The sequence below is a fragment of the Pristis pectinata genome, chromosome 30 (assembly GCF_009764475.1).
Source record: "Pristis pectinata isolate sPriPec2 chromosome 30, sPriPec2.1.pri, whole genome shotgun sequence".
NCBI lineage: Eukaryota > Metazoa > Chordata > Chondrichthyes > Rhinopristiformes > Pristidae > Pristis > Pristis pectinata.
This window is the reverse complement of record NC_067434.1, coordinates 26,573,844-26,599,358: the sequence shown is the minus strand read 5'-3', so window position 1 is coordinate 26,599,358 and position 25,515 is coordinate 26,573,844. Positions and strand designations below refer to the sequence as shown.

Here is a 25,515-nt window from a genome sequence, read left to right as displayed (position 1 = left end):
TAAAAAGGAACGCCGGGAGCTTTGTCCAGGCACCATGCACTGCAGCAGGTCCACGTCCAGTTGCAGGAGTTTTAAAGATTCTCCAACTGAGGTCCCAGGGAGAGGAAGCACAAGAGCGACGTGATGTTCCCGTGTGGAAGATGTCCTTCCTCTACAGTAAGGAAGCGGGACAGTTTGTTCTAGTCCTTGGTCAGGCGGGGTGTGTGTCAGTGTTGTCCGAGGCTTGTGGATACCTGATTCAGTTGCTCTGGTGAGGGAAGTGAAAGGTCGGATAGCCCGCTCCAGCTGATCTGGGTCAATCGAAATTTCTAAGACCCACCACGGACTTGTATGAGGTTAGTGTGTGGAGGGAAATGGGCTGCGGGAGATAGATGTGTGCTACAGGCAGGGCACAGTGCAGCAGACTGCAGACTGCATGAGAGGACTGCCCTTCTTCCTCGGCTCCTCCTCGTCTGTACGTCGCTGTTGTGACGAAATTAACTTCTGACCAACGTTGCGAAAGGCTGGAACTGCAAACAAACAAAAGCTTTTGTTCCTCTTTTCACCTCCCTTCAACTGCCGGCACCATCCAAAATGAAAACAAATGAACATCTCTTGGTCTGCACTGTTCATGTTACAAGCTGTTAAAACAGGTATAAACACAGCAGAAAAGGATTAAAAAATTGGAAGGAGCATTTGTTACATCAGACTCAAAAGATGAGTTATATGTGGAAGGTAAGTAATCCAAAATGTATCCTTGTTTCTGTCGAACAAAGTTACATAGATGCACTCAGTAGAGCCGCTGCCTCGCAGCTCCAGAGACCAGGTTCAATCCTGACCACCAGTTCTGTCTGTGTGGAGTTTGCACGTTCTCCCTGTGACTGCGTGGGTTTCCCCAGGCGCTCTGTTTTCTTCCCACATTACAAAGACGTGCGGGTTGGTGGGATAATTGGCCGCTGTAAATTGTTCATGGTGTGCAGGTGAGTGCTAGAATCTGGGGGGAGGGGGAAGGATTGAGGGGGAGGGAGGGGAAAGGGGTAGGACTTGTGTTACAGTGGGGGACTGATGGTTAATAAGGACTTGATGGGCTGAAGAGCCAGTTTCTGTATCTCTCTGGGCCTCTGATTCTAATAAATTATAGTTGGTAGTTTTGACCGCATCGTGTGTGTGCCCATGTGCAGAGCATTAGCATGTACGCCCAGAACATTTACACATATGTGCGGAACATTTGACTGTGTGTGTGTGTGTGTGTGCTTCTGTGTGTGTGCATCTGTGAAAGTGTGTGTATGTGCGCATATATGCAGCGTAAATTTCTTTCTTTCTACAATATTTTTATTAAATCCATGAAAAAAAATACAGAGTACATGCATCAAGAAAGAGAGTAAAAATACTACCGAATACATTGTGTTAAGTTGTGCTTAGGATTACAATACTCTAAATCAATAATCACATTTAGTAGTTAGTTAATAAAGGAAGAAAAAAATTGAAATATTTTATTACAAAAAAAAACTACCCCCACTACCAAAACCCGAAGCTGTTAGATAGAAGAAACAGCAAGGAAAAACCTTGAAAAACATAAAAGTTTTAGTCCCCAAATCAGAGATTTTGAAAATAATTCAAAAATGGTCCCCACAGGGTTTGAAAGTCTAGGTTAGATTCAAAAACTGAACAGCGAATCTTCTCTAGAGTAAAGTATGACATAACATCCCGTAACCATTGAACATGCATAGGCGGAGCAGTTTCCTTCCATTTAAACAATACTGGTCTCCTGGCTATAAGAGAAATAAAAGCCAGAACGTGTAAATCAGAAGCCTTCAAAGTTATATCTTTTTCTCCAACAATCCCAAATAGTGCAGTCAAAGGATTAAGTTTAAAATTTATTTTAAAAAGTACAGAAAAAGTATGAAAGACCTCTGTCCAATATTTTTTAAGATTCTGACATGTCCAAAACATGTGAATTAAGGAAGCCTCTCCGTTATTGCATTTATCACAGTCAGGAGATATATCAGAATAAAAACAGGATAGTTTATCTTTAGACATGTGAGCTCTATGGATCACTTTAAATTGAAGGAGAGAATGACGGGCACATAATGACGAAGTATTAACCAACTTGAAAATTTCATTCCAAGTTTCCTCGGAAATTGACATCTGCAAATCTTGTTCCCAAGCATTTTTAATTTTATCTAGTGGCACCTTACTCATTCCTAGTAACCTGTCATAAATATTAGATATTGAGCCATCCTGAAAGGGTTCCAAATTAAAAATTACATCTAATAAATTCTTATCAGGACACAAAATTTCTAAGGCAATTCCCACCAACAGGGAAGGTGCAGCACTGTCTGGGTGTTTTATTTTGTCATTTGTTTCAGCACGGTTAAGGTTCGTTGTTCATCTTGTAGCTCAGAGGGTGCAGCACAGTTAGGGTCAGGCTCGGACCATGGTTACTTCAGTGGATGAGGGATCGGGTGCTTGGTCTGACATTCAGTGATGTGAGTTCAAATCCTGCCATGGCACCCGGATTAGCTAGATCCAGTAAACAGAATAAAGCTGGAATAAAAAGATTGCATCAGTAACACAGACCATGAATCCTGAAACCACTGGATCGTTATAAAATGTGGCTCACTGACCTCCTTCGGGGAAGGGAAAGTGTCACCCTAGCCTTCCCTCAATGTATGTCCACTCGAAACTGCCTTTGTTCACTCTGTTTGGATGAGTATTAGTGAATAAATTGGAATGATAAGGAACTAAATATACACTTGTTTATTGACATGCAATAATAGTTTGGTATTAAAAAGTTGAACAATTTACTGTGGAATAGATTCACATCATGGCTAAATGTTTCTGTTGAAGCTTTTGATGCTTCACTTTAGTGCTGAGTTTGGAGACTGGACAGAAAACCTCAAAGTGAACCAAATTGGAAATGATCAATATCTGTCAGGCCCCCAGACTTTCACAGTTATAAGTTATCTATTCACTTGCTTGCAGTATTTATTTCTGATGACAAAGAAAAAAGATATTGTTGTACAACTAAATCAGCAAATGCATGTTGCAGCAGGACAGGATTGTAGTGCAGAGGGAACCTGTAAATGAGACACTTGGTGTTTAGAAGCTCCCTCGGGCTTTGCGGGCAAACCATTAGTTTGTGATAAGATGGTCATTATGTACATCGATGGTCCCAGACCTCACTCACCATCTCTGGACCTTTCCCTCATTTCACACAAGTTTAGTGTGTTTTTAATTTGCTTTGCATTGTAGAATTCTTATGAGGTAGGGCATGAAGGTAAAGTCTGACATTTAAAATCCACTTTACTTCTGTTTCTGATGTTGGATGTAAGTAATTGTCTCTGTCTCTCGCTATATATCTCTCTTTGCCTTTTTTAAATTTCATCCCACTTTACTAATTGGCTTTTCTATAAATTCTGTCTGAGTCTGTATCTCTTTTTCTCCATTCTCTATGTTTGTGTGCATCAGACATGGGGTGTAGTCTCAGGGTAAGAGGTGACCCTCAGAGATGCGCAGGAATTCTCCCAGCTGACTGCGAATCCCTGGAACTCCTTGGCTCAGAGTGCTGAGGTTGCTGAGTCATACACTACTGCAGGCTCAGATCGATAGATCTGGGATGACAGAAATCGAGGGCCATGGAGATCAGGCAGGGAGGTGGAGCTGAGACCAGCACTCGGATCAGCTGCCGTTTCATCGAGTGGCAGAGCTGGCTAGGGGAGTCCATGTGGTCACTGCCTGCTCCTACCGCTGATGCCCCCCACCCCCCCCACCTCCCTCTCTGCTTTTGTCTCTCCTTGCATGTCTCTGTGTGTTTGTGTGTTCCTCTCTGTTCTGTCTGTATCTTTTGTTTCGACTCCCTCTCCCCCTCTCTTGTTCACTCTTTCTCCTGCTCCCTCCCGCTCTCACTCTTGCTGACGCTCTCTCACTTTCTCTCTTTTCTTTCTAGCTCTGTCTCATTCTCACTGTCTTGGTACTTTCTCATCTCTCGCTCTCTGTCACACTCTTTCTCTCCTGCTCTCTTTCATTCTCTCTCGTGCTCCCTTTCCTGATCACCCCTCTCCCTCCCTCCTCCCCCCCTCTCCCTCCCTCCTTTCCCCCTCTCCATCCCTCCTTCCCCCCTCTCCCTCCCTCCCTCCTTCCCCCCTCTCCCTCCCTCCTTCCCCCCTCTCTTTCCCTCCCTCCTTCCCCCCTCTCCCTCTCTGTACCAGCATGGTTTGAAAGAGTGACTTCAGAAGTCAAAAACTGAGGGTGCTGTGGAGGGAGAGGATCAGTGAGTCAGTGGCGAATGTTTGCACAAGGACAGGTTGGAAAAACTTGGGTTGTTTTCTCTGGAGCGGCAGAGGCCGAGGGGAGACCTGGTAGAAGGTTTATAAGATTTTGAGAGGCACAGATAGAGCAGACAGCCGGGATCTTTTTCCCAGGGTCGAAATGTCTGATACCAGAGGGCATGCATTTAAGGTGAGGGGGGGATGTTCGAAGGAGACGTGCGGGGCAAGTTTTTTTTCACACAGAGAGTGGTGGGTGCCTGGAATGTGCTGCCGGGTGTGGGTGTTGGGGGCAGGTACGACAGAGGGGTTCAAGAGGCTTTTAGATAGGCCCTTGGATGTGCAGGAAGTGGAGATGTCCGGGACCTGGTCTCAGCCTCAGTTTTGGGGGGTGTGGGCTGGGGGTGTGTGGGGTTGGGAGCTGGGGGCTGGGGGAGGGCTGGGAACAGGGACAGCCCTGTCCTCATCAGCAGCTGCTGTGGAGGTGGTCGACAGCTCCAGGTCCCCCGGCATCCACCTGCTCTCCTGCTGCCTCCACAATGAAGCGCATCAGCGGATCCACTTTCTTCGGCGTCGGGGAAGATTCAGCTTGTCCACGATTCTCTCGAACTTCCCTTTGTACCGCAACATCTTGTAGTCTCGCTCCATTTAGATAATAATTTACATTTTAATTCTTCCTTGCGAGCTCACCTTCCCGCACTGCTCCCCCTCTGCTGCTCCTCGGCCTCCCTGCGTCCTCCGCAGAACTCACACCCAGCTTCGTACCACCGGCAAATGTGGCTTCAGGGCATGGAACCTTCGGAGTTATCGTCAGCAGGTCACACGTTAATGGGAGGGCTGGAATTTCCTTCCAGTTCAACTGTTTTGAGATTAAATGATCAAATAATTAGACAATGAGCCACTCACTTGACCTCAGCGCTGACGTCCGGTTGAAGAGAATCAAAGGTTAATTGTGGCTCAATCGGAGTGGTTTTAATTAAATTGTTGGTATTGGTATTAGTTTATTATTGTCACGTGTACCGAGGTACAGTGAAAAGCTTGTCTTACAAACCGATCGTACAGGTCAATTCATTACACAGTGCAGTTACATTGAGTTAGTACAGAGTGCATTGATGTAGTACAGGTAAAAACAATAACAGTACAAAGTGTCACAGCTACAGAGAAAGTGCAGTGCAATAAGGTGCAAGGTCACAACAAGGCAGATCGGGAGGTCATAGTCCATCTCATTGTATAAGGGAACCATTCAATAGTCTTATCACAGTGGGGTAGAAGCTGTCCTTAAGTCTGGTGGTCTGTGCCCTCAGACTTCTGTATCTTCTACCCGATGGAAGAGGAGAGAAGAGAGAATGTCCAGGGTGGGTGGGGTCTTTGATTATGCTGGCTGCTTCACCAAGACAATGAGAAGTAAAGACAGAGTCCAAGGAGGGGAGGCTGGTGTCCATGATGTGCTGGGCTGTGTCCACAACTCTCTGCAGTTTCTTGCGGTCCTGGGCAGAGCAGTTGCCGTACCAAGCTGTGATACATCCAGATATGATGCTTTCTATGGTGCATTGGTAAAAGTTGGTGAGAGTCAAAGGGGCCAAACCAAATTTCTTTAGCCTCCTGAGGAAGTAGAGGCGCTGGTGAGCTTTCTTGGCCATGGCATCTACTTTGCGTTTTTGATATTTACGTTGCATTTATCATATTTAAAATCTGTTGTAAAGGAAGAGACAATTTAAATTACAATGAGGTGTTGTGTGGTTTCAGTTTTTTGCCTCCGGATAGCAGCGATCTCTGCTACTTCACCTAGTGATTGGCCGAGAGCGCTCAAAGCTGAGCTGGTGCAGCCAAGTCTGCTGTGGACAAATGCACCAAATACTGACCTAAACACAAAATAGTCATTAAAAATTAAAACCAAAATAAATATCACCAAGTGAAGAAAAGCAAAATCAGCCACGGAGTCCCTGGGGTAACCATAGGGTGAACCCCAACGTTCTGTTTTTCACCAGCGAGGAGTTTCCCTGACGCGGCTCACCCGGAGCAAACTGAAGCCCAACTTGTGCCCACTGATGCTGCTCGTTGCAGCAGCTCACCACCACAGAGGCAGTGTTTACATTAGGTCGCATTGTCGGCGTAGAGCAGGTGACTCCAACTGTGCCCAGCAACTGGGGTATATCAGATTGCAACCTGGTTCATGCCAACACCCAGCCAATCAGCGCTGGTGTACAGCAGGGATGGTGTTTGGTGTACAGATAATGACACAGTGTTGGTGTAAGTCCAGTCACATTTGGCTTTGATGTGTAACAGAATATTCTGGTTGTTGGTGTGACTCTGATTGTGCCAGGTATTGAAGTAAAGCACCTTGTGTTTGGCACTGGTGTAAGTACAATTGCACAACATTGGTGTAAGTGAGATTGAGCTGAACGATGGTGTAATTCAGATTGTGAAGCAGATTGTGCTCAGTGTTTTTGCAAATCAGTGCTTGGTGCGGGTGTCATTGAATTCACACTTGGCGCTGGTGTAAGATAGAATGCTCTGAGCAATCATATAAAACAGATGACACTCAATGTTGGTGTAAAACAAACTGCACCTGGTCATAGAGTGATTGAGCATGAAAACAGGCCCTTCAGCCCACTGACTCCCTGCTGACCATCAAACACCAATCCTATCTTAGTTTCTTCACATTCTCATCAACTCCCCCCAGATTCTACCACTTGCTCACACTGGGGCAAGGTAAAGTGAGAAATTAACCTACCACCAGTCATGTCTTTGAAATGTGGGAGGAAACCAGAGCACCCCACAGTCACAGGGAGAATGTACAAACTCCACACAGGCAGCGTCTGAGGTTGGGATTGAACCTGGGTCGTTGGAGCTGTGAGACCAGCTGGCCACAGTGTTCCTGTAAAAGCGACTGCACTTGGGGTTGTCAGTCCCTGTGGTCGACTCTTAAACTGCCCTCAGAACTGGGAGAGCTCAGTGTTCACCATCCTTTCAAGGGGCAATGAGGGACAAGTAATAAGTGCTGGCCTTGCCAGTGACGTCCAGATTCTGAAGAACAGAAGCCAGAAAAAGGCTGTGTTTGAGAGCTGAGGTCTCGCAGTGAGCGGCAAGGACTGCCTCATTGCCCGGGCTGAATGTCCCTATCGCTGACCTGCTGGTGGAAGGAGGTGAGTGATGAGGCAGTGGAGGATGGCTGAGTCTCAGACAGTGTCCTGCAGAGATGTCTGGGGCCGGAGTGATCCACCTTCTCAACAATGACCATCTTCACAGACCTGAGTGAAAAGAAAGATGCCATACTGGTTTCACAGCCAAATTCAGGACTTGGGCAGCAAAACTTCATATTTCACAGACCTAAAGTGCAGAAATTAAAGTTCCAAATTATTTAAAAATGCAGGTGTCAGCACTGCAGTCATTGCTCAGCTGTGCAAGCAGCTTTTGAGGGATTGGTAAAATCTACACAAAAGGTCCCATACTACAACCGCAGTCAGATGTTCCTTCCCACCCCCCCCCCCACCCCCCCGGACAGACTTTCAGTTCTGACAGTGACAGACAAACCCACAGGTCAATGGCAGCAAGATCAGCTGAGGTTTGGGGATTTTCTTGTAGTTAACAGCACCTGTTACACTATTAGCCTATAGAATTGCAAGAATCCAGTTATGCTGACAGTTATGTCAAAACAGTTAGCAAGAAGTTAGTCTACAAGAAAACAAACTGCTAACTTGACACCGAGGTGGTCAGAACTGGTGGGATACCTGGGAGGGTTCTACTCCAGGGGCCATGATTCCTTCCATTGGTCACCCAGCTGTTGGAATGGGTGCCAGGTGCTACAGTTAACCTGAGGGTGAACTCTGACCACACAAGCTCTGCTGTAGGTTCCTCCAGTCCATTATTTCAATAGAAATGCAGGAAAACTGCATCTTGTATTTTCTGCGGAGAGGACGATGGTTTGGAATCCTTTGAAGTCTCAGAGTTACTCTCTCCACCTCCGAATGTTGTACCTGCAGCTGCAGAGGCCATTAATTCACTCCTAGACCCCTCCACATCTGGACTCCTTCCTCCTTTGAAGCACACTTTAAATTTTGACTGTTTCAGTCATTTGCCTTCTTATCGCCTTGCTTGGCTTGGGGGTAAATATGTCCGAGAATGACCCTGGTGATTAAACAGAAGATGCTCAGTATTGGGGTACAATTCATGATGCACAATGTTGGTATAAAACTGCTTGTATTTTCATTGGCAGAAAGCAGGTGTGTTCTGTGTTGGTGTAAGGCAGGTGCTTGGTGTTGGGGTATATCCAGGTGTGTGTGATGCTGGTGTACAACAGATGATGCTGAATATTGGTGTAAATCAGGCTGCACTTGGTGTGAACCAGATTGGAGCAGACCACTGTGGGGTGGTGCGGGAGATCAGTGTGATCACCACCTCTGCCATAAACTCAGCTCCATGACAAGTGCTCCTGCCTCTGGTCTGGTACTGTCACGGGGAGACCGGTCTCTCTGCCCCTGCTCAGCCACACTATCCTGGCGGCCGGGAGCTCCGCGCTCTCCTCTGCCCAATGTCAACTGTTGAGAGATCCAAATGGGCACTGATGCTGCAGACCCTGGGTTTCAGTGTGAGTTGGCAAAATGTTTTGTACAGACTTTGCTTTAATAAGGCAGCTTTTAAAATGCTGACGCAGTGCACAGATCACTGACCAATCACACCTGCCAGTGGAGATGGCAGTAGGTATTGACAGGTGGTGTGGGGCTGAACCCCAGTCAGTAACACCCAGGGCAGGTGGTTGGCATCCACACCAAGCTCACAGCTTTCATCACTCACTTCGTTACAAGTTAGTGGAGTCTGGACGTTTGCCTGAAAATACCTGAATTTGCCAGAGAATGACAATAAACAAGTAACTCTGTGCCCTGAGCTGAGGATAAAATCTTCAAGCCCTCACTAATGACCCTGGGGTAGAAAACTGTGAAGATTCATCATCTTCAGGGAGAGGAAATTCCTCCTCATCTCCATCACAACTGGTCGACCTTCTAACCAGTGACTACACTAGGTCTCCTGGTTCTCCATTTACCTATTAGGGAAACAGCTCACAGAATCTACCCATTCACAGGGACCACCTCCAGGTGAGAAGTAAGAAGGGCTCATCCTTGGATTCTTCAGCCAGCGATAGAGGTGACAGCGCAGGTCAAGGAATGAGCTTTCTCCTGATGTGTCCGTGCTCTGGTTAGAAGGGAAATGTCAAGTGAGTGAAAATGACATCAACACTTAAGCTAACTTGGACAGTTCTTTAAAAATACCGCAGAGGTCTAAATAACCACAGCTGCTTTGAATCACAGCTCATTAGAAAAAAAACTAAATCTATTTCCCAGACTGCGACAAACTGAAGCAACATTCTACCTGGAGGACAATTTCCACAATGTGTGAGTCACGTGGGCCCTGATGCTGCCGAACTACTCGTGCTCTGCACCAATTCACAGCATCACCAAACAAATCTGATTTACACGAATGCCAAGTGCCATCTGTTCTGACATCAAACACAATCTGCTCTGCATCAGTGCTGAGCACCATCAGATTTACACCAACACAGCCATGTAGTCACACCGATCTGTGTGTCACACCAATCTGTGGTCACACCGATCTGTGATCACACTGATCTGAGCCAGGAGTGGCTCTACTCCATGGCCAAGTGTGGGCTGATGAAGGGGAAGAGGTCGCAGCTCAGAACCTGTACCAGGGAGGTGATCAGGGAGGGGACCGGAGGTGAGTGGATCTCCACAGTGCTGACTATTGAAGCCTCCAGCTGGCAGGTGCTGAGTGCAGGACATCGATGTGTCAATACAAACCCTTTCACTGCCACATCATTCCCAGTCCCAGTTCCTGGTTTCTCCATGAGGGAATGGTGAAGGTCGTAGGTCACTCTCCAAAGATCCAGTGCCTGGCGGCAGTGGGGGAAATGTGCAGCGTCCAACATGTGACATCACTCAGTGCGTGACTGACACTGCGTAACTGTCAGCTACACCGAGGGCAGTGTGTACGGTGTGTCTGGGGCAACGTCCCAATAGGTGTGACCTCACCCGAAAGTGCTCACTTGCAAAGTTTGTGCGTAAATAGGTCTTATTTCTGGACTAGAGTTTTATTGGTGGAGAAAATAACAAATTATTTTCTGTTGGTTTTCAGGGCTGTTTTATTTTGGAAATTCAAACCTGGAGTATGTTCTGGACTCACATTTTTGGACTGTGGGATTGTGGGGAAATGGGCATCAGAGTGGAGCCAAGGTCAGGTCTGCCATGAGGCTACTGAACCGGTCAAAGGGAGTGTGTGACAACTCCTGCTCCCATCTCCTGTGTTCTCACTCAGCATTCACTGGAAGTAATGTGTGTGATGATGCAGAGCAGGTCATCTGATGGTGTGAACTTAAAACTTGATAACTGCAAGGTTTGTTCTTAAAACTCTGATGGAAAGGAGCCTTTCTCATTAATTGTGTAGTTGTTCAGTCAGGGAGAGATACTGTCTGTGTATTCATGAGTAAATCAGGACAACCAGGAGGGCATCTGATAGTCATTAAAAAAAGATTTAGCAAGGAAGGGTGCTATCAAAACAAGTTTTCAGCTGTGGAGTTCCTTTGAAACCCTGGCGGTGTTCCAGTATTTTATCCTGTTGGACACGGCCCAGACATCACACCAGAGCTTCCCTTGGGTCATGTTTGAAGTTTAATCTGATATCCCACATCAGGAAGGACAATGTAGTTAAACATGCTGCTTGTGTGTTTATTCAGCTCACGACAGTCAGAACTAACCGAGGGGATCTTGCCTCAGGAATTCTAGGAGGCTCTGACCAGTAGATGGAGCTGCAGGTTGCCAGTTTCCTGAACGAGGGAATGACTTGAAGGGATGCTAAACGTTAGTTAAGTCTTTGTAAAGAGAAGTCAAACTCAGGAACAGAAAGCACAATTAAGTTCAAGATAGATTGTACGCACTGAGGGAAGGGAGATGATTCCATTGAGACGCACGGTTCTGAGTGGATTTGCTGGGATGGATGGGATCATGTTTCCCTGGCCAGGGAGGCAGGGATCAGAATCAGAGTCAGGTTTATCATCACTGACGTATGATGTGAAATTTGTTGTTTTGCAGCAGCAGTACAGTGCAAGACATAAAAATCTATAAACTACAAAAATAAATAAATAGTGCAAAAAAAAAGGAATAACGAGTTAGTGTTTTGTGGGTTCATGGACCGTTCAGAAATCTGGTGGCAGAGGGGAAGAAGCTGTTGTGGATTATGAGGAGAAATGTCTTAACTAGGAGGACGATGACTGACTGGGATTCTGTACTTCACAGGGTACAGATGCTCAGTTTATTCAAAACTGAAGGTGCTGGTGTCTGGACACTGGGGATTGACTGAGGAGTGACCAGTGAGCCACAGGCTCAAGCTCAGGCTGAAGGGCTCAGGTGACCAATTCTTGCTCCTGGTTCTAAACTGTAATGTGGTAAAACCAAGGAGAGCAGGAAAGTAACAGGGAGTCTGGTTCTTCTGGAAAAATTTACTGGTATTTTGCGGGATAAGGCAGGGGTTATATCCAGTGGACCCAGGGAGGCCTGAGAGCAACAAAGCAAAATTCTGGGTTGTTCAAATCAGGTGGCTGAAAAAATCCCTCTTTATTCCACACCATTACCACGCCAGCGACCCAGGTTCAATTCCGGCCACTGTCTGTAAGGAGTTTGTACGTTCTCCCCGTGTCTGCGTGGGTTTCCTCCGGGTGCTCCGTTTCCTCCCACATTCCAAAGGTGTACGGGTAAGGAAGTTGTGGGCGTGCTATGTTGGTGCTGGAAGTGTGGCGACACTTGCGGGCTGCCCCCAGCACATTCTCAGTAATGCACAAAGACGCATTTCACTGTGTGTTCCGATGTACATGTGACTAATAAATAACTATTTTATCTTTAAACTCCTGTCCTTGAACAGCCTCTGGTCATTTGCTTTAATGTCCTTAACATTGGTCAGGAATACTCCTTGCAGTGGGAAACCTTGCAATGTTTAAGGTGTTTTGCAGCTTATCTGTTGAATTCCAGACAATAAATCAACTCCCTCATTCCTTGAATAGGGAGTGATAACTAAATCCAAAAAGTTGTGGGAATTGCAGTTTTTCTGGGAATTTTTATTCATATTTATTTGCAGAATCTAGGTATTGCTGCTGACTGGCATTTATTGCCCATCCTTCCCCGTCCTTGAGAAGGTGGAGGTGAGCTGCTGCAGTCCTGCAGAAGGTATTCCCTCCTTCATGTTGTTCCAGTAATCCGGGGCTTGGACTCGTGGAACAATGAAGGAAAGTGAGACCAAGCCCAGTGTTTTCCATGATGGTCTATGGAAGTATCTGAAGGCAGAAACTGAACTGAACAAGGTTCTCCATTGGCAGCCTGGTCTCCTCGTGATCGATGATCAACTCACTGGTGAGCTCCCAACAGGTCAAAGTTATATCCTGCTGTTTAAATCCCTTCAGGGTTATTGGTTTGCATCTCTGCCTTCCAGCCCTACACCCACCTTTCTGTAACCCCCTCCAGCCCCTACACCCCTCCCTGTCTCTGCAACCTCTCCAGCTACATCTTTCCCATCTCTGTAACCCCCTCTGGCCCTACAGACTTCCCCCTCTCTGTGACCCCACCCCTCAAGCCCCTACACCCTCCTTTCTCTGTAACCCCTCAAGCCCCTACACCCCCTCTCTGCAACTGCTTCCAGCTCTACACCCTCCCCCCTCTGTAACCCCCTCCAGCCCCTATACCCCCCTCACTGTACCCCCCACCAATCCCTACACCCTCCCACCCCTCTGTAACCCCCCCCCCCCCAGTCCCTGCACCCTCCCACTCCTCTGTAACTCCCTCCAGGCCCTACACACACTGTTGCATCTCCCTCACATGTAAACCCCCTCCTTTCTGCCCACCTGTGTTTTTGAATTCTCTATGTTAACCCCTTGAAGCTTTCCCTCTGTGAACTTGGCCTCTCTGTGAACTTGGCCCCTCTGTGATCAGCTCCTGTTAAGCCTGGCTAATGTCTCCCTTTTGGGCAGCTGTTGATTTTGTTGTTGCAGGCACCCCCTGGTTCTCGGGCATCTTCTTCATCAGTGATGCTGTGGAAATCTTGCAATTTTGGATCTAATGAACTATCTGCTGGTTGCTTCAAGCAAGCACACTGGAAGATCTGGAACATCCTTAGTCAGGAATTAGCACCACATTTATCATTTTCCAGAGAGGAACAACGTTTGAGAGGAATATCATTGTCCTGATGTGTATTTCTCCCAGGATCAGTGTGAGGCTTCAGGTTTGGATCTGTTGTGTGATTACATGAGACCTGCTTTGAGAGGTTGGTTGTTGAATGTGGGATCTACTAATCCTTTCCAGGATCCTGGCCTTAAAGAGGAAGGAGAAATGTTCTTTCTAATGTTGAGGGGCATTTTGTACTTTCTCAGGTAGGACCCTGAGGGTCTGGGTGAAGGTGTTGTACTGATCACTGGAGTCTCTATCCCACCCCAGCTTCCTCAGCCCCACAGACCTGCCGGCCTGGCTGAGACCATCTGTAATCAGCCATTCTCAGAGAAACAAAAGACCGCAGATGCTGGAATCTGGATGAAAAACATCATGATGCTGGAGGAAATCAGCAGGCCAGGCAGCATCTGTGGAGAAAAGCAGGCGGTCAACGTTTCGGGTCAGGACCCTTCTTCAGGACTGAAGATAGGAAAAGGGGAAGCCCAATATATAGGAGGGAAAAGCAGAGCAGTGATAGGTGGACAAAAGAGGGGAGGCGGGGTGGGCACAGGGTGGTGATAGGTAGATGCAGGTAAGAGATAGTGATAGGCAGGTGTGGGGGAGGAGGGGAGAGCAGACCCACCGGGGATGGGTCAAAGGTAAGGAGAGAGAGGGGAAAAAAGGGTAGAAAAAAGAGAGGGAGGCTAGGAAAGGGAAGAAGATGAGAAACATTGTTGAGGGGGAGGGGGGGATTACCTAAAGTGGGAGAATTCAATGTTCGTGCCGTTAGGCTGCAAGGTTCCAAGATGGAAAATGAAGAGATGTTCCTCCAGTTCATGTTTGCAATTCTCCTGGCAGTGGAGGAGGCCAAGGACTGTCAGCCATTCTCAAACTGAACTGCAGCCTGTCCTGGTACCTCACCTGCTCTTCCTCCAAGTGTTTGTCCATCCGAGGGAGAGAAGTTAAACCAGCTCCCAATGAGCAGTGAATCAGCGACCCTCAACTGGACTAACGCCATGTTTTTGCGCAGGTGTATGTGTGAACTGCCTCAGCTCCACAGCGTAAATGTGAGGGGTTGTCCAGGATTCACGCCCATTCATACCAGACAGGTTGGTTAAAGTCAGAGCCCAGGCCCCACAATATCCAGCATGCATCTGGAATAAGATAAACAACAACAAATTGCACTTTCATGGTGCTTTTCATGTAACTACCTTCCCAAGGAGTTTTCTCAAACAAAATCTGACACCCAGACAGGAGGGGGTAGGAGAGGAGGAGGTGAAAGATTGGTTGGAAGGGGGAGGTTTCAGAGGAGGAGGGCTTTGGGAAGGAATTTCAGAGCTGAGGCATGGTGGCCGGGGTGGAATGATCAAAGACCAACATGCCCGATGCCTGAGTTGGAAATGGATGTTGTTTGGTTAGTGAGGTTATCACCGTCTCACATAAATAAATCACATCAAACACATCTACTTTATTGGACAAAGTGCATTTATTTGTGAATGGCAAGTTGGTAGCTCCTTGTTCATTGACTGTATTTGTAGCAACTACTGGTGTAACAGCTTGTCAGGAGTTCAAAAGTGTCTGAATCCAAATACACAATGTGCATGTATTTCAATATATTAAAATCAACAGAAAAATTAAGGACTTTTTCTGTTGTGTTTAGTATCATTAAAACTATTCCTCAAAGTCAAAGCACCCCATGGCAAATGTTTAATTGTGCAATTATTCATGCAATAAATTAAATCTGAAATTATTCCCCTGAGAAATTCTCATACTTCCTGTTAGACAAACATGTATTTCATATCTATGTTCTGGAATCTCTGAAGTGCCATCTCTACCATGTAACATGCATTTCTTATTGTCTGAGGAATTAACACCTCCTTTTGGTTCATTGACTTCCTTTACTGTCACTTTTTGGATCTGAACTGGCGATCTTCTCTTCCCTTGTAATTACTTCAGTCACTGTGCTGGTAACTGAGACCTTTGACATCTCTTCCTTGCTCTCAATGGTCTTCTCTGCAATTTTCCGACTGACCCCTGTGGAGGTTTTTGTCGTTTTCTTGACACTTTCAGCTTCCTTTTCCTCCTTCTCCAACTTGACGTCCAGCCCGTTTCTGGCAGCTCCTGGGCTCCTGTCTCCAGACTGTGTGCTCCTGCCGTCGGCAGCGTCACCTGGAACTTTTCCTTCCACTTTCTCTCTGCTTTTCTCTGTTTTTTCTTCACTTTCTTTCTTGTCTGTCTCAGGCTTCTTTTCTCCCTGTGCTGCTACTTCCTTCTGCTGATCGGTTCCTTTCTCCTCCCTTGGGACATCGGGTTTTTTGTCTTCAGCTTTCTCTTTAGTCTGGCTGCTGGATTGTTCTGGCTGCCCCGACGTTTCTGGCATCTTTGCTTCTTCGTTGGTTTGAACTTTCATTTTCTGGTTTTCACTTTCTTTTGCTGGATCTTGAGCACCTTTTTCCTCTGCTTTTGTCTCCTCTTTTGCCTTCTGCGGTTCTTGCTCTACTTTGTCCTCTTGTCTTTGGTCCTTACCTCCTCCTGTAACTGCAGCGGCAGCAGAGTCCTTCTGGCTCGTTCCCTTTCCCTCCTCTTTCCGCTGAGCTCCGTGGTCCTCGCCCTGTTCCTCGCCACTCCTTTCCTCTTCAGCATCCCCGGGCTCAGCCTGAGCTTCCTCCTTCGTTCCTTGCTTCACACTCCCAGTTTTATCCTTTGTGCTCACCTCTTCAGCCTCGGCTTTTACTTCTTGCTCTTCAGACTCTGTTTTACCCACAGTATCTTCTTTATCTGGTTTTCTTTCTGCCGACTGTTCCTCTTCGGCGCCTTTCCTTTCTGTGGGGCTTCGCTGTTCAGCCTTGTCGTTGGCTTTGGACGTCTCTTGGATTTCGGACTCTGTGGTCTCCGCGCTCTCTTCCTCTGCCGCCTCTTCACTTGCTGCAGCTTCGCCCTCCGTGTCTTCCTTTGTCTCACCAGCCCCGTGTTCCTCAGTCTCCCTTCCTTCGCTGGGCTCTTCTTCACACTTTGTCGCCACATCACTCTCCTCCTCTGTCTCCGATTCTTTAATCCCCTCTCCTTCTTCACGCTCTGTGCCCTCTTCCTCCGCACCCTCTTCTTTGGTTTCACTGCTCCTCTCGGCCTCCTCTTCATCAGAGGCTTCGGCTGTGGTCGCCTCGTCCTTTTCTTCGCCCTCTTCCAGTTTCGTTGATCCGTCCTCGTCAGGTGCCCCTCCGGACCCCTCAGCGATCACTCTGAGAACAGAGTCTTCCAGCTCCGCCATGTCCACTTCCTTTGTTGTCTCGCTGATAATTTCCTCCACAAATTTGTACTGAGGAGCAGCCTTGGTGGGGGTGCCCTTGGCTTTGGTCGGGGTGTAGACGGAGTGGGTCAGGGACTGAGTGTGTCTGTAGGTGTAGGAAGGAGGAGTGAAGGTCCCCGCAATGGACCCGAACCGCGTCTCCTCGCCTTCAAGCAGTTTCCTATCACAGCAGAGAGAACAGTTACACCGGGTTTGTTGAACGTGATGTAAAACCAACCACCAACTAACCCTCAGCCTAACCTTCCCTTCCCACTCGGTAATTGAGCAGGGGACCTGCACCCTGAGCCCTGGACCAGCTCCTCCCGGGCACTCTGAATACCCGAGCCCCCCTCACCCCACCACCCCACCCCACCCCCCGCCATTTCCTGGTCCTGTTCCGGGAAAAATCCACAGATCTCCCGGTGCGCCGTGGCCAGTGACAAGCTGCGGCCGCTCGGGTTCCATCGGACAATCCCGTCTCCAGTAAAAAGCTTTACATTTTGTCCCAACTCTTCTGGGCTCAGGGAGGGGGAGGGGGAAAGGGAGAAGGTGAGGGGAGACGGGAGGAGGTGGGGGTAGGGGAGAAGGTGGGGGAGGGAGGAGGTGAGGAGGTAGAAGGTGAGGAGTGGGGAGCTGATGATCTGACCCCCAGTCCCACTTCCATCAGGGTCCAATTACAGCCTCTCCTGGTAGGGTATGGGGGAAGGAGGGAGGGGTTGGGTGGGGGAGAGGTGAGGGAAGGACGGAGGGGGTGGGTGGGGGGTGTGGGGGAGGAGTGTGGGCGGTGGTCGGGAAGTGTGGGGGGGGGGGGATGGTGGGAAGAATTCTGCTACTTTCCCCAAATCTCAGACCTGAGAGGTGTTTCCCGGGACGTTGGCTTCAGTGCGAGTTTGATTTCAGTGAAAGGTTGGAGACCGTCGGGTGTTTCTGGAAGTCGGGTTTGAGAACCCCGCGGGTTCCAGCGGTGCCCGGGACGCTGCGGACGGGAGCTGGTGGTCTGTCGGTGTGTTTATTTCCGGGAGACTCGGGGCCCGGGAGGAGTTGGAACAACCCCCCCGCCAGTGGTGTGGGCGGGCGGGGGGCTCCGTGTCCCCCCCCCCCGAGACCCCACCCCCGCCCTCTCCAGGTAACTCTGGCCCCGAGAGGCGGCGCGTTTTATGTCCCGGCTTCTGAAGCCCATTACCGAGGTTTTGCGGAGTGTCGGACAGTCGGGGCGGCTTCTACAGGAGACCCACCGCCCTCTGTCACCGACCCCCGGCCCTGACCCCCGGCCCCCGACCCCCGACCCTGACCCCCGGCACCAGGGAATCACCGGAGATATTGAATCCAGTCTCCGGTAATTTTAAGCATTTCGGCGCCAGTTAATCTTTGTGGCCGGAGACTCCCCTGTGCGGGGAGGTTATTGGCACCGTGGGATGGGGGTGACATCCCGGGGGCTGGAGAGATGTGTGTGTGTGTGTGTGTGTGTGTGTGTGTGTGTGTGTGTGTGTGTGTGTGTGTGTGTGCTGGGGGGGGGGGGGGGGAACGTGGTTTACCAGTTCACCCAGGACGGAGGTTCGGTACCGCGCAGATCTCCGGCGCGGTGAGTGGTCTCTGCAGGTTGTGCCCGTGTGTCCCCGAAAAAGCAGAGTCTGTGGGGAGACTCTGGGTCTCTGCCCGTCTCTGGGGCTGCAGCTTTAACCCTTCCTTATCGCCATCAGTCTGGGTGGGATCGCATTCAGGACCTCCGCAGATGTCAGGTTAACCTCTACTGGAAACAGAGGGGCTATTGGGCGGGGGGTTGATGAGCTGTGCCGATGCGCCGGCTGGGAGTGAGAGATAGAACGCGGGAGGGGAGGCCGCTCCGTTTAACACTCGGGTGATGAATCTTGACAGAAAACAACGGGTTAAACCAAGGACTCTAATACATCCCTCTGCGATCTATTGGTCTTTGAGGTCTGAAATCAGCTTCGGAAATAACGCAGAGGTTTGCGGAGTAACAAATCACACTGCACATAATTTAACCCTTTCGGGGGGGGGGGCTGCTGGTGGCGTGCCTTTCCCACAGCCTGGTGTCGGTGGTGTGATCAGTCCGTGATCGTGTCCGGACCTGGCGCGGGGCAACTGGCCTTCAGCTATCCGGACTGAGGGGCGAGGAGCCACTGGAGGTCACAGTCACACCTACCTGTGCGTTACAGTCACACCGACCTGTAGGTTACAGTCACACCGACCTGTAGGAGGTTACAGTCACACTTACCCATAGGTTACAGTCACACCTACCCAGAGGGGACCGTCACACCGACCTGTAGGTTACAGTGACACCTATCCGGAGGTTACAGTCAGACCTACCTGTAGGAGGCAATCTCTACGTCTAAGGCCATTTTGACATTCAGGAGGTCCTGGTATTCCCTCAGGTGATGGGACATTTCCCACTTTGTATTTTTGAGCTCGTTTTCCAACTGTTGGATGGTGTCCTGTAAAACAAAAGATGGGAAAGTTACGGGTCAGTGCCGGTGAAGGATTGGGGTACGATTGGCGCTGGCGGCCCGCGCTCTCACCTGGTAATGCACCAGCTCCTCGTCGTGTCTCTCCTCGATGTCCCTCAGCTGTTTCTCCAAGCTCTCCTTGGTTCCGCGCACGGTCTCCAGCTCGATGCTCTTGGACTGCAGCTGCCGGCGGAACTCGCTGATCTCCTGCCGGCTGTTCTGCAGAGCTTCGTTGTTGATCTCGGCGGCTTCGCTGAGCGCCGCTACTCTGCAGCGGAACCACTCCTCGGTGTGCTGGAGGTTGGCGCTGGTGTACCCCTCCATCTGCGCCCGGATCTCCCTCAGAGCCGCCGTCAGGTCGGGTTTGGCCAAGTCCTTCAGGTCCAGGTTGACCTGGGACGCCTGCAGCTGCGAGAAGAGGTCGGCCACTTCGTCCTGGTGAGTGCTCTTCAGGAAGATCAGCTCCTCGGCCAGGGCCTGCGCTTTCTTGTCCAATTCCAGCCTCACCCGGTGACTGTCTTCTCCGTCGTTCCTGAAGAGCCGGGCGCTGGCTTCTAGCTCCTCCCGCAGCCTCGCCTCGTCATCACACTTGCCGGTCAGGAGCTGCAGGTCGTCCGCCAGCCGCTCCCGCTCCAGCTGGACCTGCACCTTCTGCCGCTCCATGTCCTGCAGCTGTTGGCGGAGCTCCCGGAGCTCGGGCTCGAAGGCGGCGGCCAGGCGGGACGGGGACGCCTGCCGCTGTCTCAGCTGCACGATCTCCGTCTCCAGCGCCCGGTTCTGCTTCTCCAGCTGCCGCACCTTCTCGATGTAGCCGGCGAAGCGGTCATTGAGACCCTGCATCAGCTGCTTCTCGTTCAGAGCGGCCGCTCTGCCTTCATCGTCCAGGGAAGCCGACAGGGTGAGTTCCAGGCTGCCCAAAGACTTGTGGCCGAGCGCCCCGTGGCCGCGGCCGCCGCGCTTGGCCGAGGATCCGGCGCTGCTGCCTCTGGCCCAGGCGTGGGGCCGCGGCACCGGGAGCGGGTAGCCCAGGTGCCGAGCCAGGTTGCGGGCGGGCTCGGCGTGCGCCTTGCGGTAGGGCAGTGATTCCCAGCTGTAGCTCATGTTTCTGCTCCGGGCTGTCGGCTCGAGTGCGGAGCCGGTGCGCTCCGCGACTTATATAGAGGCGCAGAGTCCGCAAAGTCCGCTGTCCCGGCTGCTGTTTGCTATTCTGGAGGGGGATTGGGGGGTGCGTGACGCACACAGCCCTCTGACTCTGCGTTTAAAATGGCAATGTTAAATATAGCCATCTCGGCGGGGAAAAACACTTTGTAAAAGGCAGGACTCCCAATAAGCGCATAAATGCCCCAATGTTGACACAGGCACCGTCCGCTCTCATCCCCGCAGTCCAGAGCAGTGGCTGCATTGTGACAGATTCCAGAGCTGGTCCCAAGCCCCCGTAGCCCGGCTCGGTCCGTGGACTGCGGCCCCAGGGTACGCTGAGCCCCAAATGGGGAACATTCAACACAAAATTAAAGAGACTGCGGATGCTAGAGACGTGAAATGCAGAAACTCTCGGCGGGTCGGGCAGCGTCTGTGGAAATAGAGCTAACTTTCCGGGACATGGAACATTGGCTCCGCGCTCTCCACCGACGCTGCCCGACCCGCGGTTTTCTCCTCTGATTTGCCAGAATTTCTGATCATTTCAGGACGCTGGACAGCTCCGCGGCCGGTCCACGTGTCAGTGAGACACCGCGGGCAGCGGTCCCAGACCAACTGAAGGGGCTCCGCCTGGGTTCACGGGGATGGGCGCTGACCTCCAACCGCTGACACTCGGTGAATTCTAAAGGTGAAAACTTGAACTTGTTGTCGGTGAAATATCCCCAGTCGGGAGTTTACCTGCCGCCACATCTGTCGGTGAATTTCACCAGGGGTTCACAGCCGCTGGGGGAGGCTTTGGTGAATTGTTGCTCTGTTAGTTACTCGGGGCGGTCCTCCTGACCCCGTGGTTGTGGCGGTGTGCGTGTGTGTGTTTGCGGGTGTGTGTCTGTGTGTGCGGATGTGCGTGCGAGTGTGTGTTTGCGTGTGTGTGTTTGCGTGCGTGTGTACGTGCGGGTGTAAGTGTGTGTGTGTGCGGATGTGTGCGGGTGTGTGTGTGTGGATGCGTGTGTGTGTGCAGATGTGTATGTGCGGGTATGTGTGCGTGTTTGTGGGTGCGGATGAGTGTGTGGATGCGTGTGTGTGGGTGTGTATGCTTTGGTGTGTGTGTGTGTGTGTGTGTGGGTGAGTGTGTACGGCTGTGTGTGTTGGTGTGTGTGCGGGACCTGGGTTAAACACAGCGGACAGGAAGCACGGTTTGGACAGTTGTTGAGTGACTGGTGCAGCGAGTGGTTCAGTGCAGGTTGGTACCGATCTGTGCAGAGCAGATCAACTCTGTGACAACGTCACCATCTTTATATTTATAATGACTGTAAAATTATGGTTTACTTTGCAAACCAAGACAAACAAAATAATTGTTCCCCGTTCCCCCGTGCTGCATTGACCCAGGATGCAGCTTCAAGCAGATGCCGATTAAATACCTTTATTGATAAAATATGTAACAGTATAGTGTGACCAAGTCGGAGTAGTGGGCCGAGGTTTTCTCTCTGGATGTGTTAACCCCGGGGTCGGGGTGGGAAGGGGTGGGCGTAGGGGTGGGGGTGGGGGTGGGGCGGGGGGTGGGGGAGGGGGAGGGGAGACCCTCAACCATCCGGACGAGCACAGGAATCGCCATCTGGGGAATGGGATTGGTGCAGATCGGCACGAGGGTCGGCATGGACACGGTGGGCCGAATGGCCGGTGTCCGTGCTGCGGGACACTCTCATCCCGCACCGGTGCAGATATCGCACGGTGCCGCTCGGGCCTGTGGCGCCGCACCGTCCCGTCTGCGGGGGTCCGGGGTCGCGCCGGGCGCATGAACCGACCCCCTGGTTGTGGGGCTCGTCCCCGCGGTGAGTCCGCAGGTTGCCCGCCCTCTCGGGCAGAATGAGCCGCTCCTGCCCCAGTTCCGGGGTGGCTGAGGGGTGCCCGCGGACCACACGCCCTGTCCCGGGGGGGCGGGCGGTGGGGGGGCTCCAGGAGGAGTCGGGCTGGGTCGGGGTGTTGTGTGAACGGGAGCTCGGCGTCCCCGCACCGCGGGTCGCGCCGGTTGTTCACATTCTCCCGGAACCCTTTCCGGTGTTGCAGTTTGGGGCAGAGCCCGTGTCTCCGGGGATGTGGTGCCGGCCTGCGGACGTTGGAACCACCAGTGGGTGAGCGTGTTCCGGGCCGCTGGTGAGGGAGGAGAACCCCGTCCGGTCGGTGGGGTTAGTGCAGGGTGGGTGGGGGTGGTGGGGTGGGGGTTGGGTGAGGGGGAGTGGGGGGTGGGTGGGTGCGGTGGGGTAGGGGTTGGGTGAGGGGTGCGGTGTGGGTGGGTGAGGGTGACTGGGGGGTGGTAGGGTAGGGGGTGGGTGGGGGGTGCGGTATGGGTGGGTGGGGGTGGTGGGGTGGGGGTGGGTAAGTGGGTGAGGGGGTGGTGGGGAGGGGGTGTGGTGTGGGTGGGGGGTGCACGGCTCCAGCGAGAGGAGCCACAGATCACTCGGCAGGTCCATAGCCCGGCGGTGTCACCAAGTACACCCTCAGCTCATTGGGTTTGGATGACATCCATTCGGCGGATGGATTCAGTGAGCCACTGACTGTGGCGCCGGTTCAAGGCGGGACAAAAAGTCGAACCAGTCTGTACAACTGGGCTTTGGTGCGAGACGTGTTCCCTGAGGTGTCCGGGGGTCGAGAACGCCCTCCGGCGCTGGGCTCGGACCCGAGGAGTGACCTGAATTCCTGACACAACACGGTCTTGTAGAGTGGGGTAGATGCAGAATAATGTTTCAGGGTGTCAGCGCCCCGTCTCTCTGTAACGAGCCCCCTCCCCAAAGTGAACACAACCGAGAAAAGAGGCTGCTGGCGAATTGAATTCAGGCATCGAGTTTTTCCAGAATGTTTTCGATTTAGTGAAGGACTTTTCATGCAACTGAAATATTAACATCATCAACGTCCCATTCAGGATCCCCCCGTGAAAACACTCTCACTGCGAAACAGAAGGTGGGCGGGGGGGGGGGGGGGGGGGGGGACAGGGGGAGGGACAGGGGGAAGGTGGACGGGGGGAGGTGTCGTTTGAGGTGATCTTTAGGTTGAGACAATCTGCCTTTCGACTCGCAGGTTCTCCAGAATGGACGAGGTCGGCGCCACCCCGTGTCACCGAGTTTTCCACGCCGCCCTCCTGTCTCTGCAGTTCCCGCAACACCCAGCCCGGCCTGTTCTCACCCCGCACCTTCAGGGGGAGCTCGGCGGCCCCTGGGGACCCTCCGTGGGCCTGCCGTGGTTTCAGGCCGGGAATGGGAGATCCATCCCGGACCGCGTCCCTTCCCCTTCCCGAGAGTCAGGCCCAGTTAACCCGGGACACAGAGCTCGGCCCCTGAGGTCCAGACCAGTCCCGATCAGGGGTGGACCCGAAACATGGCGGTCCATTTCCCTGCACGGACGCTGCCCGACCCGCTGAGTCCCTCCGGCACTTTGTGTGTTGCTCAGGACGCCGGGGTCTGCAGTCTCCCGTGTCCCGGCCTGACGTTGTCGGGTGTGGAGCAACACACAATCTGCTGGAGGAACCAGCGGGCCGAGCAGCGTCTGTGGGGGAAGGAGTTGGTGCTGTATCCGTTCCCGCGCTGTTTCCCCGCGAGTTTCGCTCCATTCCCCGTGTCTGCCAGTCCGCAAACTCCTCCAGCACTGACCCACGTCTCATCCGGTAACCGCCTTCACTGCCACAAAACCTGCGGCGTGAACACCGAACACTGGGCGGGAGAAACATCAGACACCGATGGAAATCCTGGCTCACTCACATCTCCCGGAGCTCCTTTGTTAAAGTGGTCGCTCACCGTTAACCCTTTAAAGTCAAAGCCGAGATTATTACCATCTTCACAAGTCCGTGTGTGCACAGGTGCAGCGGCATCACAGGCACAGATCACCATGGAAGAAAAGCATAACTCATACACAATTTTTACAAGAAAGAACACAAGTAGAACAAAAAAAAGACAGACACAAGAAATTCTGCAGATGCGGGTATCTGGAGCGATACACACAAAGTGCTGGAGGAACTCAGCAGGTCAGGCAGCATCAGTGGTCAATGTTTCGGGTCAGGACCCTTCAGGACCAGTGATTAGGGTTGTGCCTGGTTCAAGAACCCAGTGGTTGAAGGGAAGTAGCTGTTCCTGAACCTGGTGGTGTGGGACTTCAGGCTTCTGTACCTCCTGCCTGATGGTAACTGTGAGAAGAGGGCACTGCCCGGATGGTGGGGACCTTTGGTGATGGACGTTGCCTTCTTGAGGCAGTGCTTCCTGTAGATACCACCAATGGTGGAGAGGGATGTGCCCGTGATGTACTGGGCAGAGTCACTTTCAGTTCCTTTATCTGAGAAAACAAACTGCCTCTGGTAACGTACCTGGGCCGGGGAGGGCTGGGGGAGCGGGACTGAGGGAGCAGGGGTGAGGGAGCAGGAGGGCTGAGGGAGCGGGAAGACTGAGGGAGCAGGAGGGCTGAGGGAGTGGGGCTGAGGGAGCGGGAGGGCTGAGGGAGCAGGGGTGAGGGAGTGGGACTGAGGGAGCGGCGGTGAGGGAGCGGGAGGACTGAGGGAGCGGGAGGACTGAGGGAGTGGGAGGGCTGAGGGAGTGGGTTGAGGAAGTAGGAGAGCTGGGGGAGCAGGGGTGAGGGAGTGGGAGGACTGAGGGAGCGGTAGGACTGAGGGCGTGGGACTGAGGGAGCAGGAGGGCTGAGGGAGCAGGGCTGAGGATCTGACATCCACCATCATGAAGTGCTTTGAGAGGCTGGTCATGGCACGCATCAACTCCAGCCTCCCAGACGACCTCGACCCACTGCAATTCGCTTACTGCTGAAACAGGTCTAAAGTGGACGCCATCTCCCTGGCCCTACGGTCAGCTCTGGAGCATCTGGACAGTAAAGACACCTACGTTAGACTATTGTCCATTGACTACAGCTCCACCTTCAATATTGTAATTCCAAGCAAACTCATCACCAAATTCTGAGACCTGGGACTCAACACCTCCCTCTGTAACTGGATTCTTGACTTTCTGACCAACAGACTGCAATCAGTGAGGATAGGCAGCAACACCTCTGGCACGATTATTCTCAATACTAGTGCCCCACAAGGCGGTGTCCTCAGCCCTCTACTCCCTATACACTCATGACTGTGTGGCCAGAGTCTGCTCCAACTCCATCTACAAGTTTGCAGATGATACCACCGTTGTGGGCCATAT

General features: G+C 51.6%; 1 protein-coding gene and 2 long non-coding RNA genes across 4 annotated transcripts in view; 2 read left to right on the top strand and 1 right to left on the bottom strand.

Annotated features, from left to right (window-relative positions):
• The first annotated feature begins 274 nt into the window (after positions 1-274).
• Positions 275-14,055, top strand: LOC127584593 (uncharacterized). Its single transcript, XR_007958405.1, has 3 exons — positions 275-714; positions 12,387-12,658; positions 13,294-14,055. It is a non-coding gene; the product is annotated as an uncharacterized LOC127584593 (long non-coding RNA).
• Positions 14,056-14,234: 179 nt separating this feature from the next.
• Positions 14,235-20,815, bottom strand: LOC127584591 (neurofilament medium polypeptide-like). The gene is made up of 3 exons (XM_052041364.1): positions 19,271-20,815; positions 19,062-19,186; positions 14,235-16,914 (listed from the first exon to the last, which is right to left on the bottom strand). The coding sequence occupies exons 1-3, from the start codon at positions 20,297-20,299 to the stop codon at positions 15,333-15,335; spliced, it is 2,736 nt and encodes a 911-aa protein (XP_051897324.1). The 5' UTR covers positions 20,300-20,815; the 3' UTR covers positions 14,235-15,332.
• LOC127584594 (uncharacterized) overlaps positions 19,961-25,515 on the top strand; it is a 34,802-nt gene continuing 29,247 nt past the window's right edge. The window contains exons 1-2 of one of the 2 annotated variants that reach the window (XR_007958406.1): positions 20,048-20,096; positions 20,884-21,023. This is a non-coding gene — a long non-coding RNA (uncharacterized LOC127584594). Of the gene's footprint in view, positions 20,097-20,883; positions 21,024-25,515 lie in introns of both variants that reach the window. The other variant, XR_007958407.1, reaches the window with a different exon arrangement.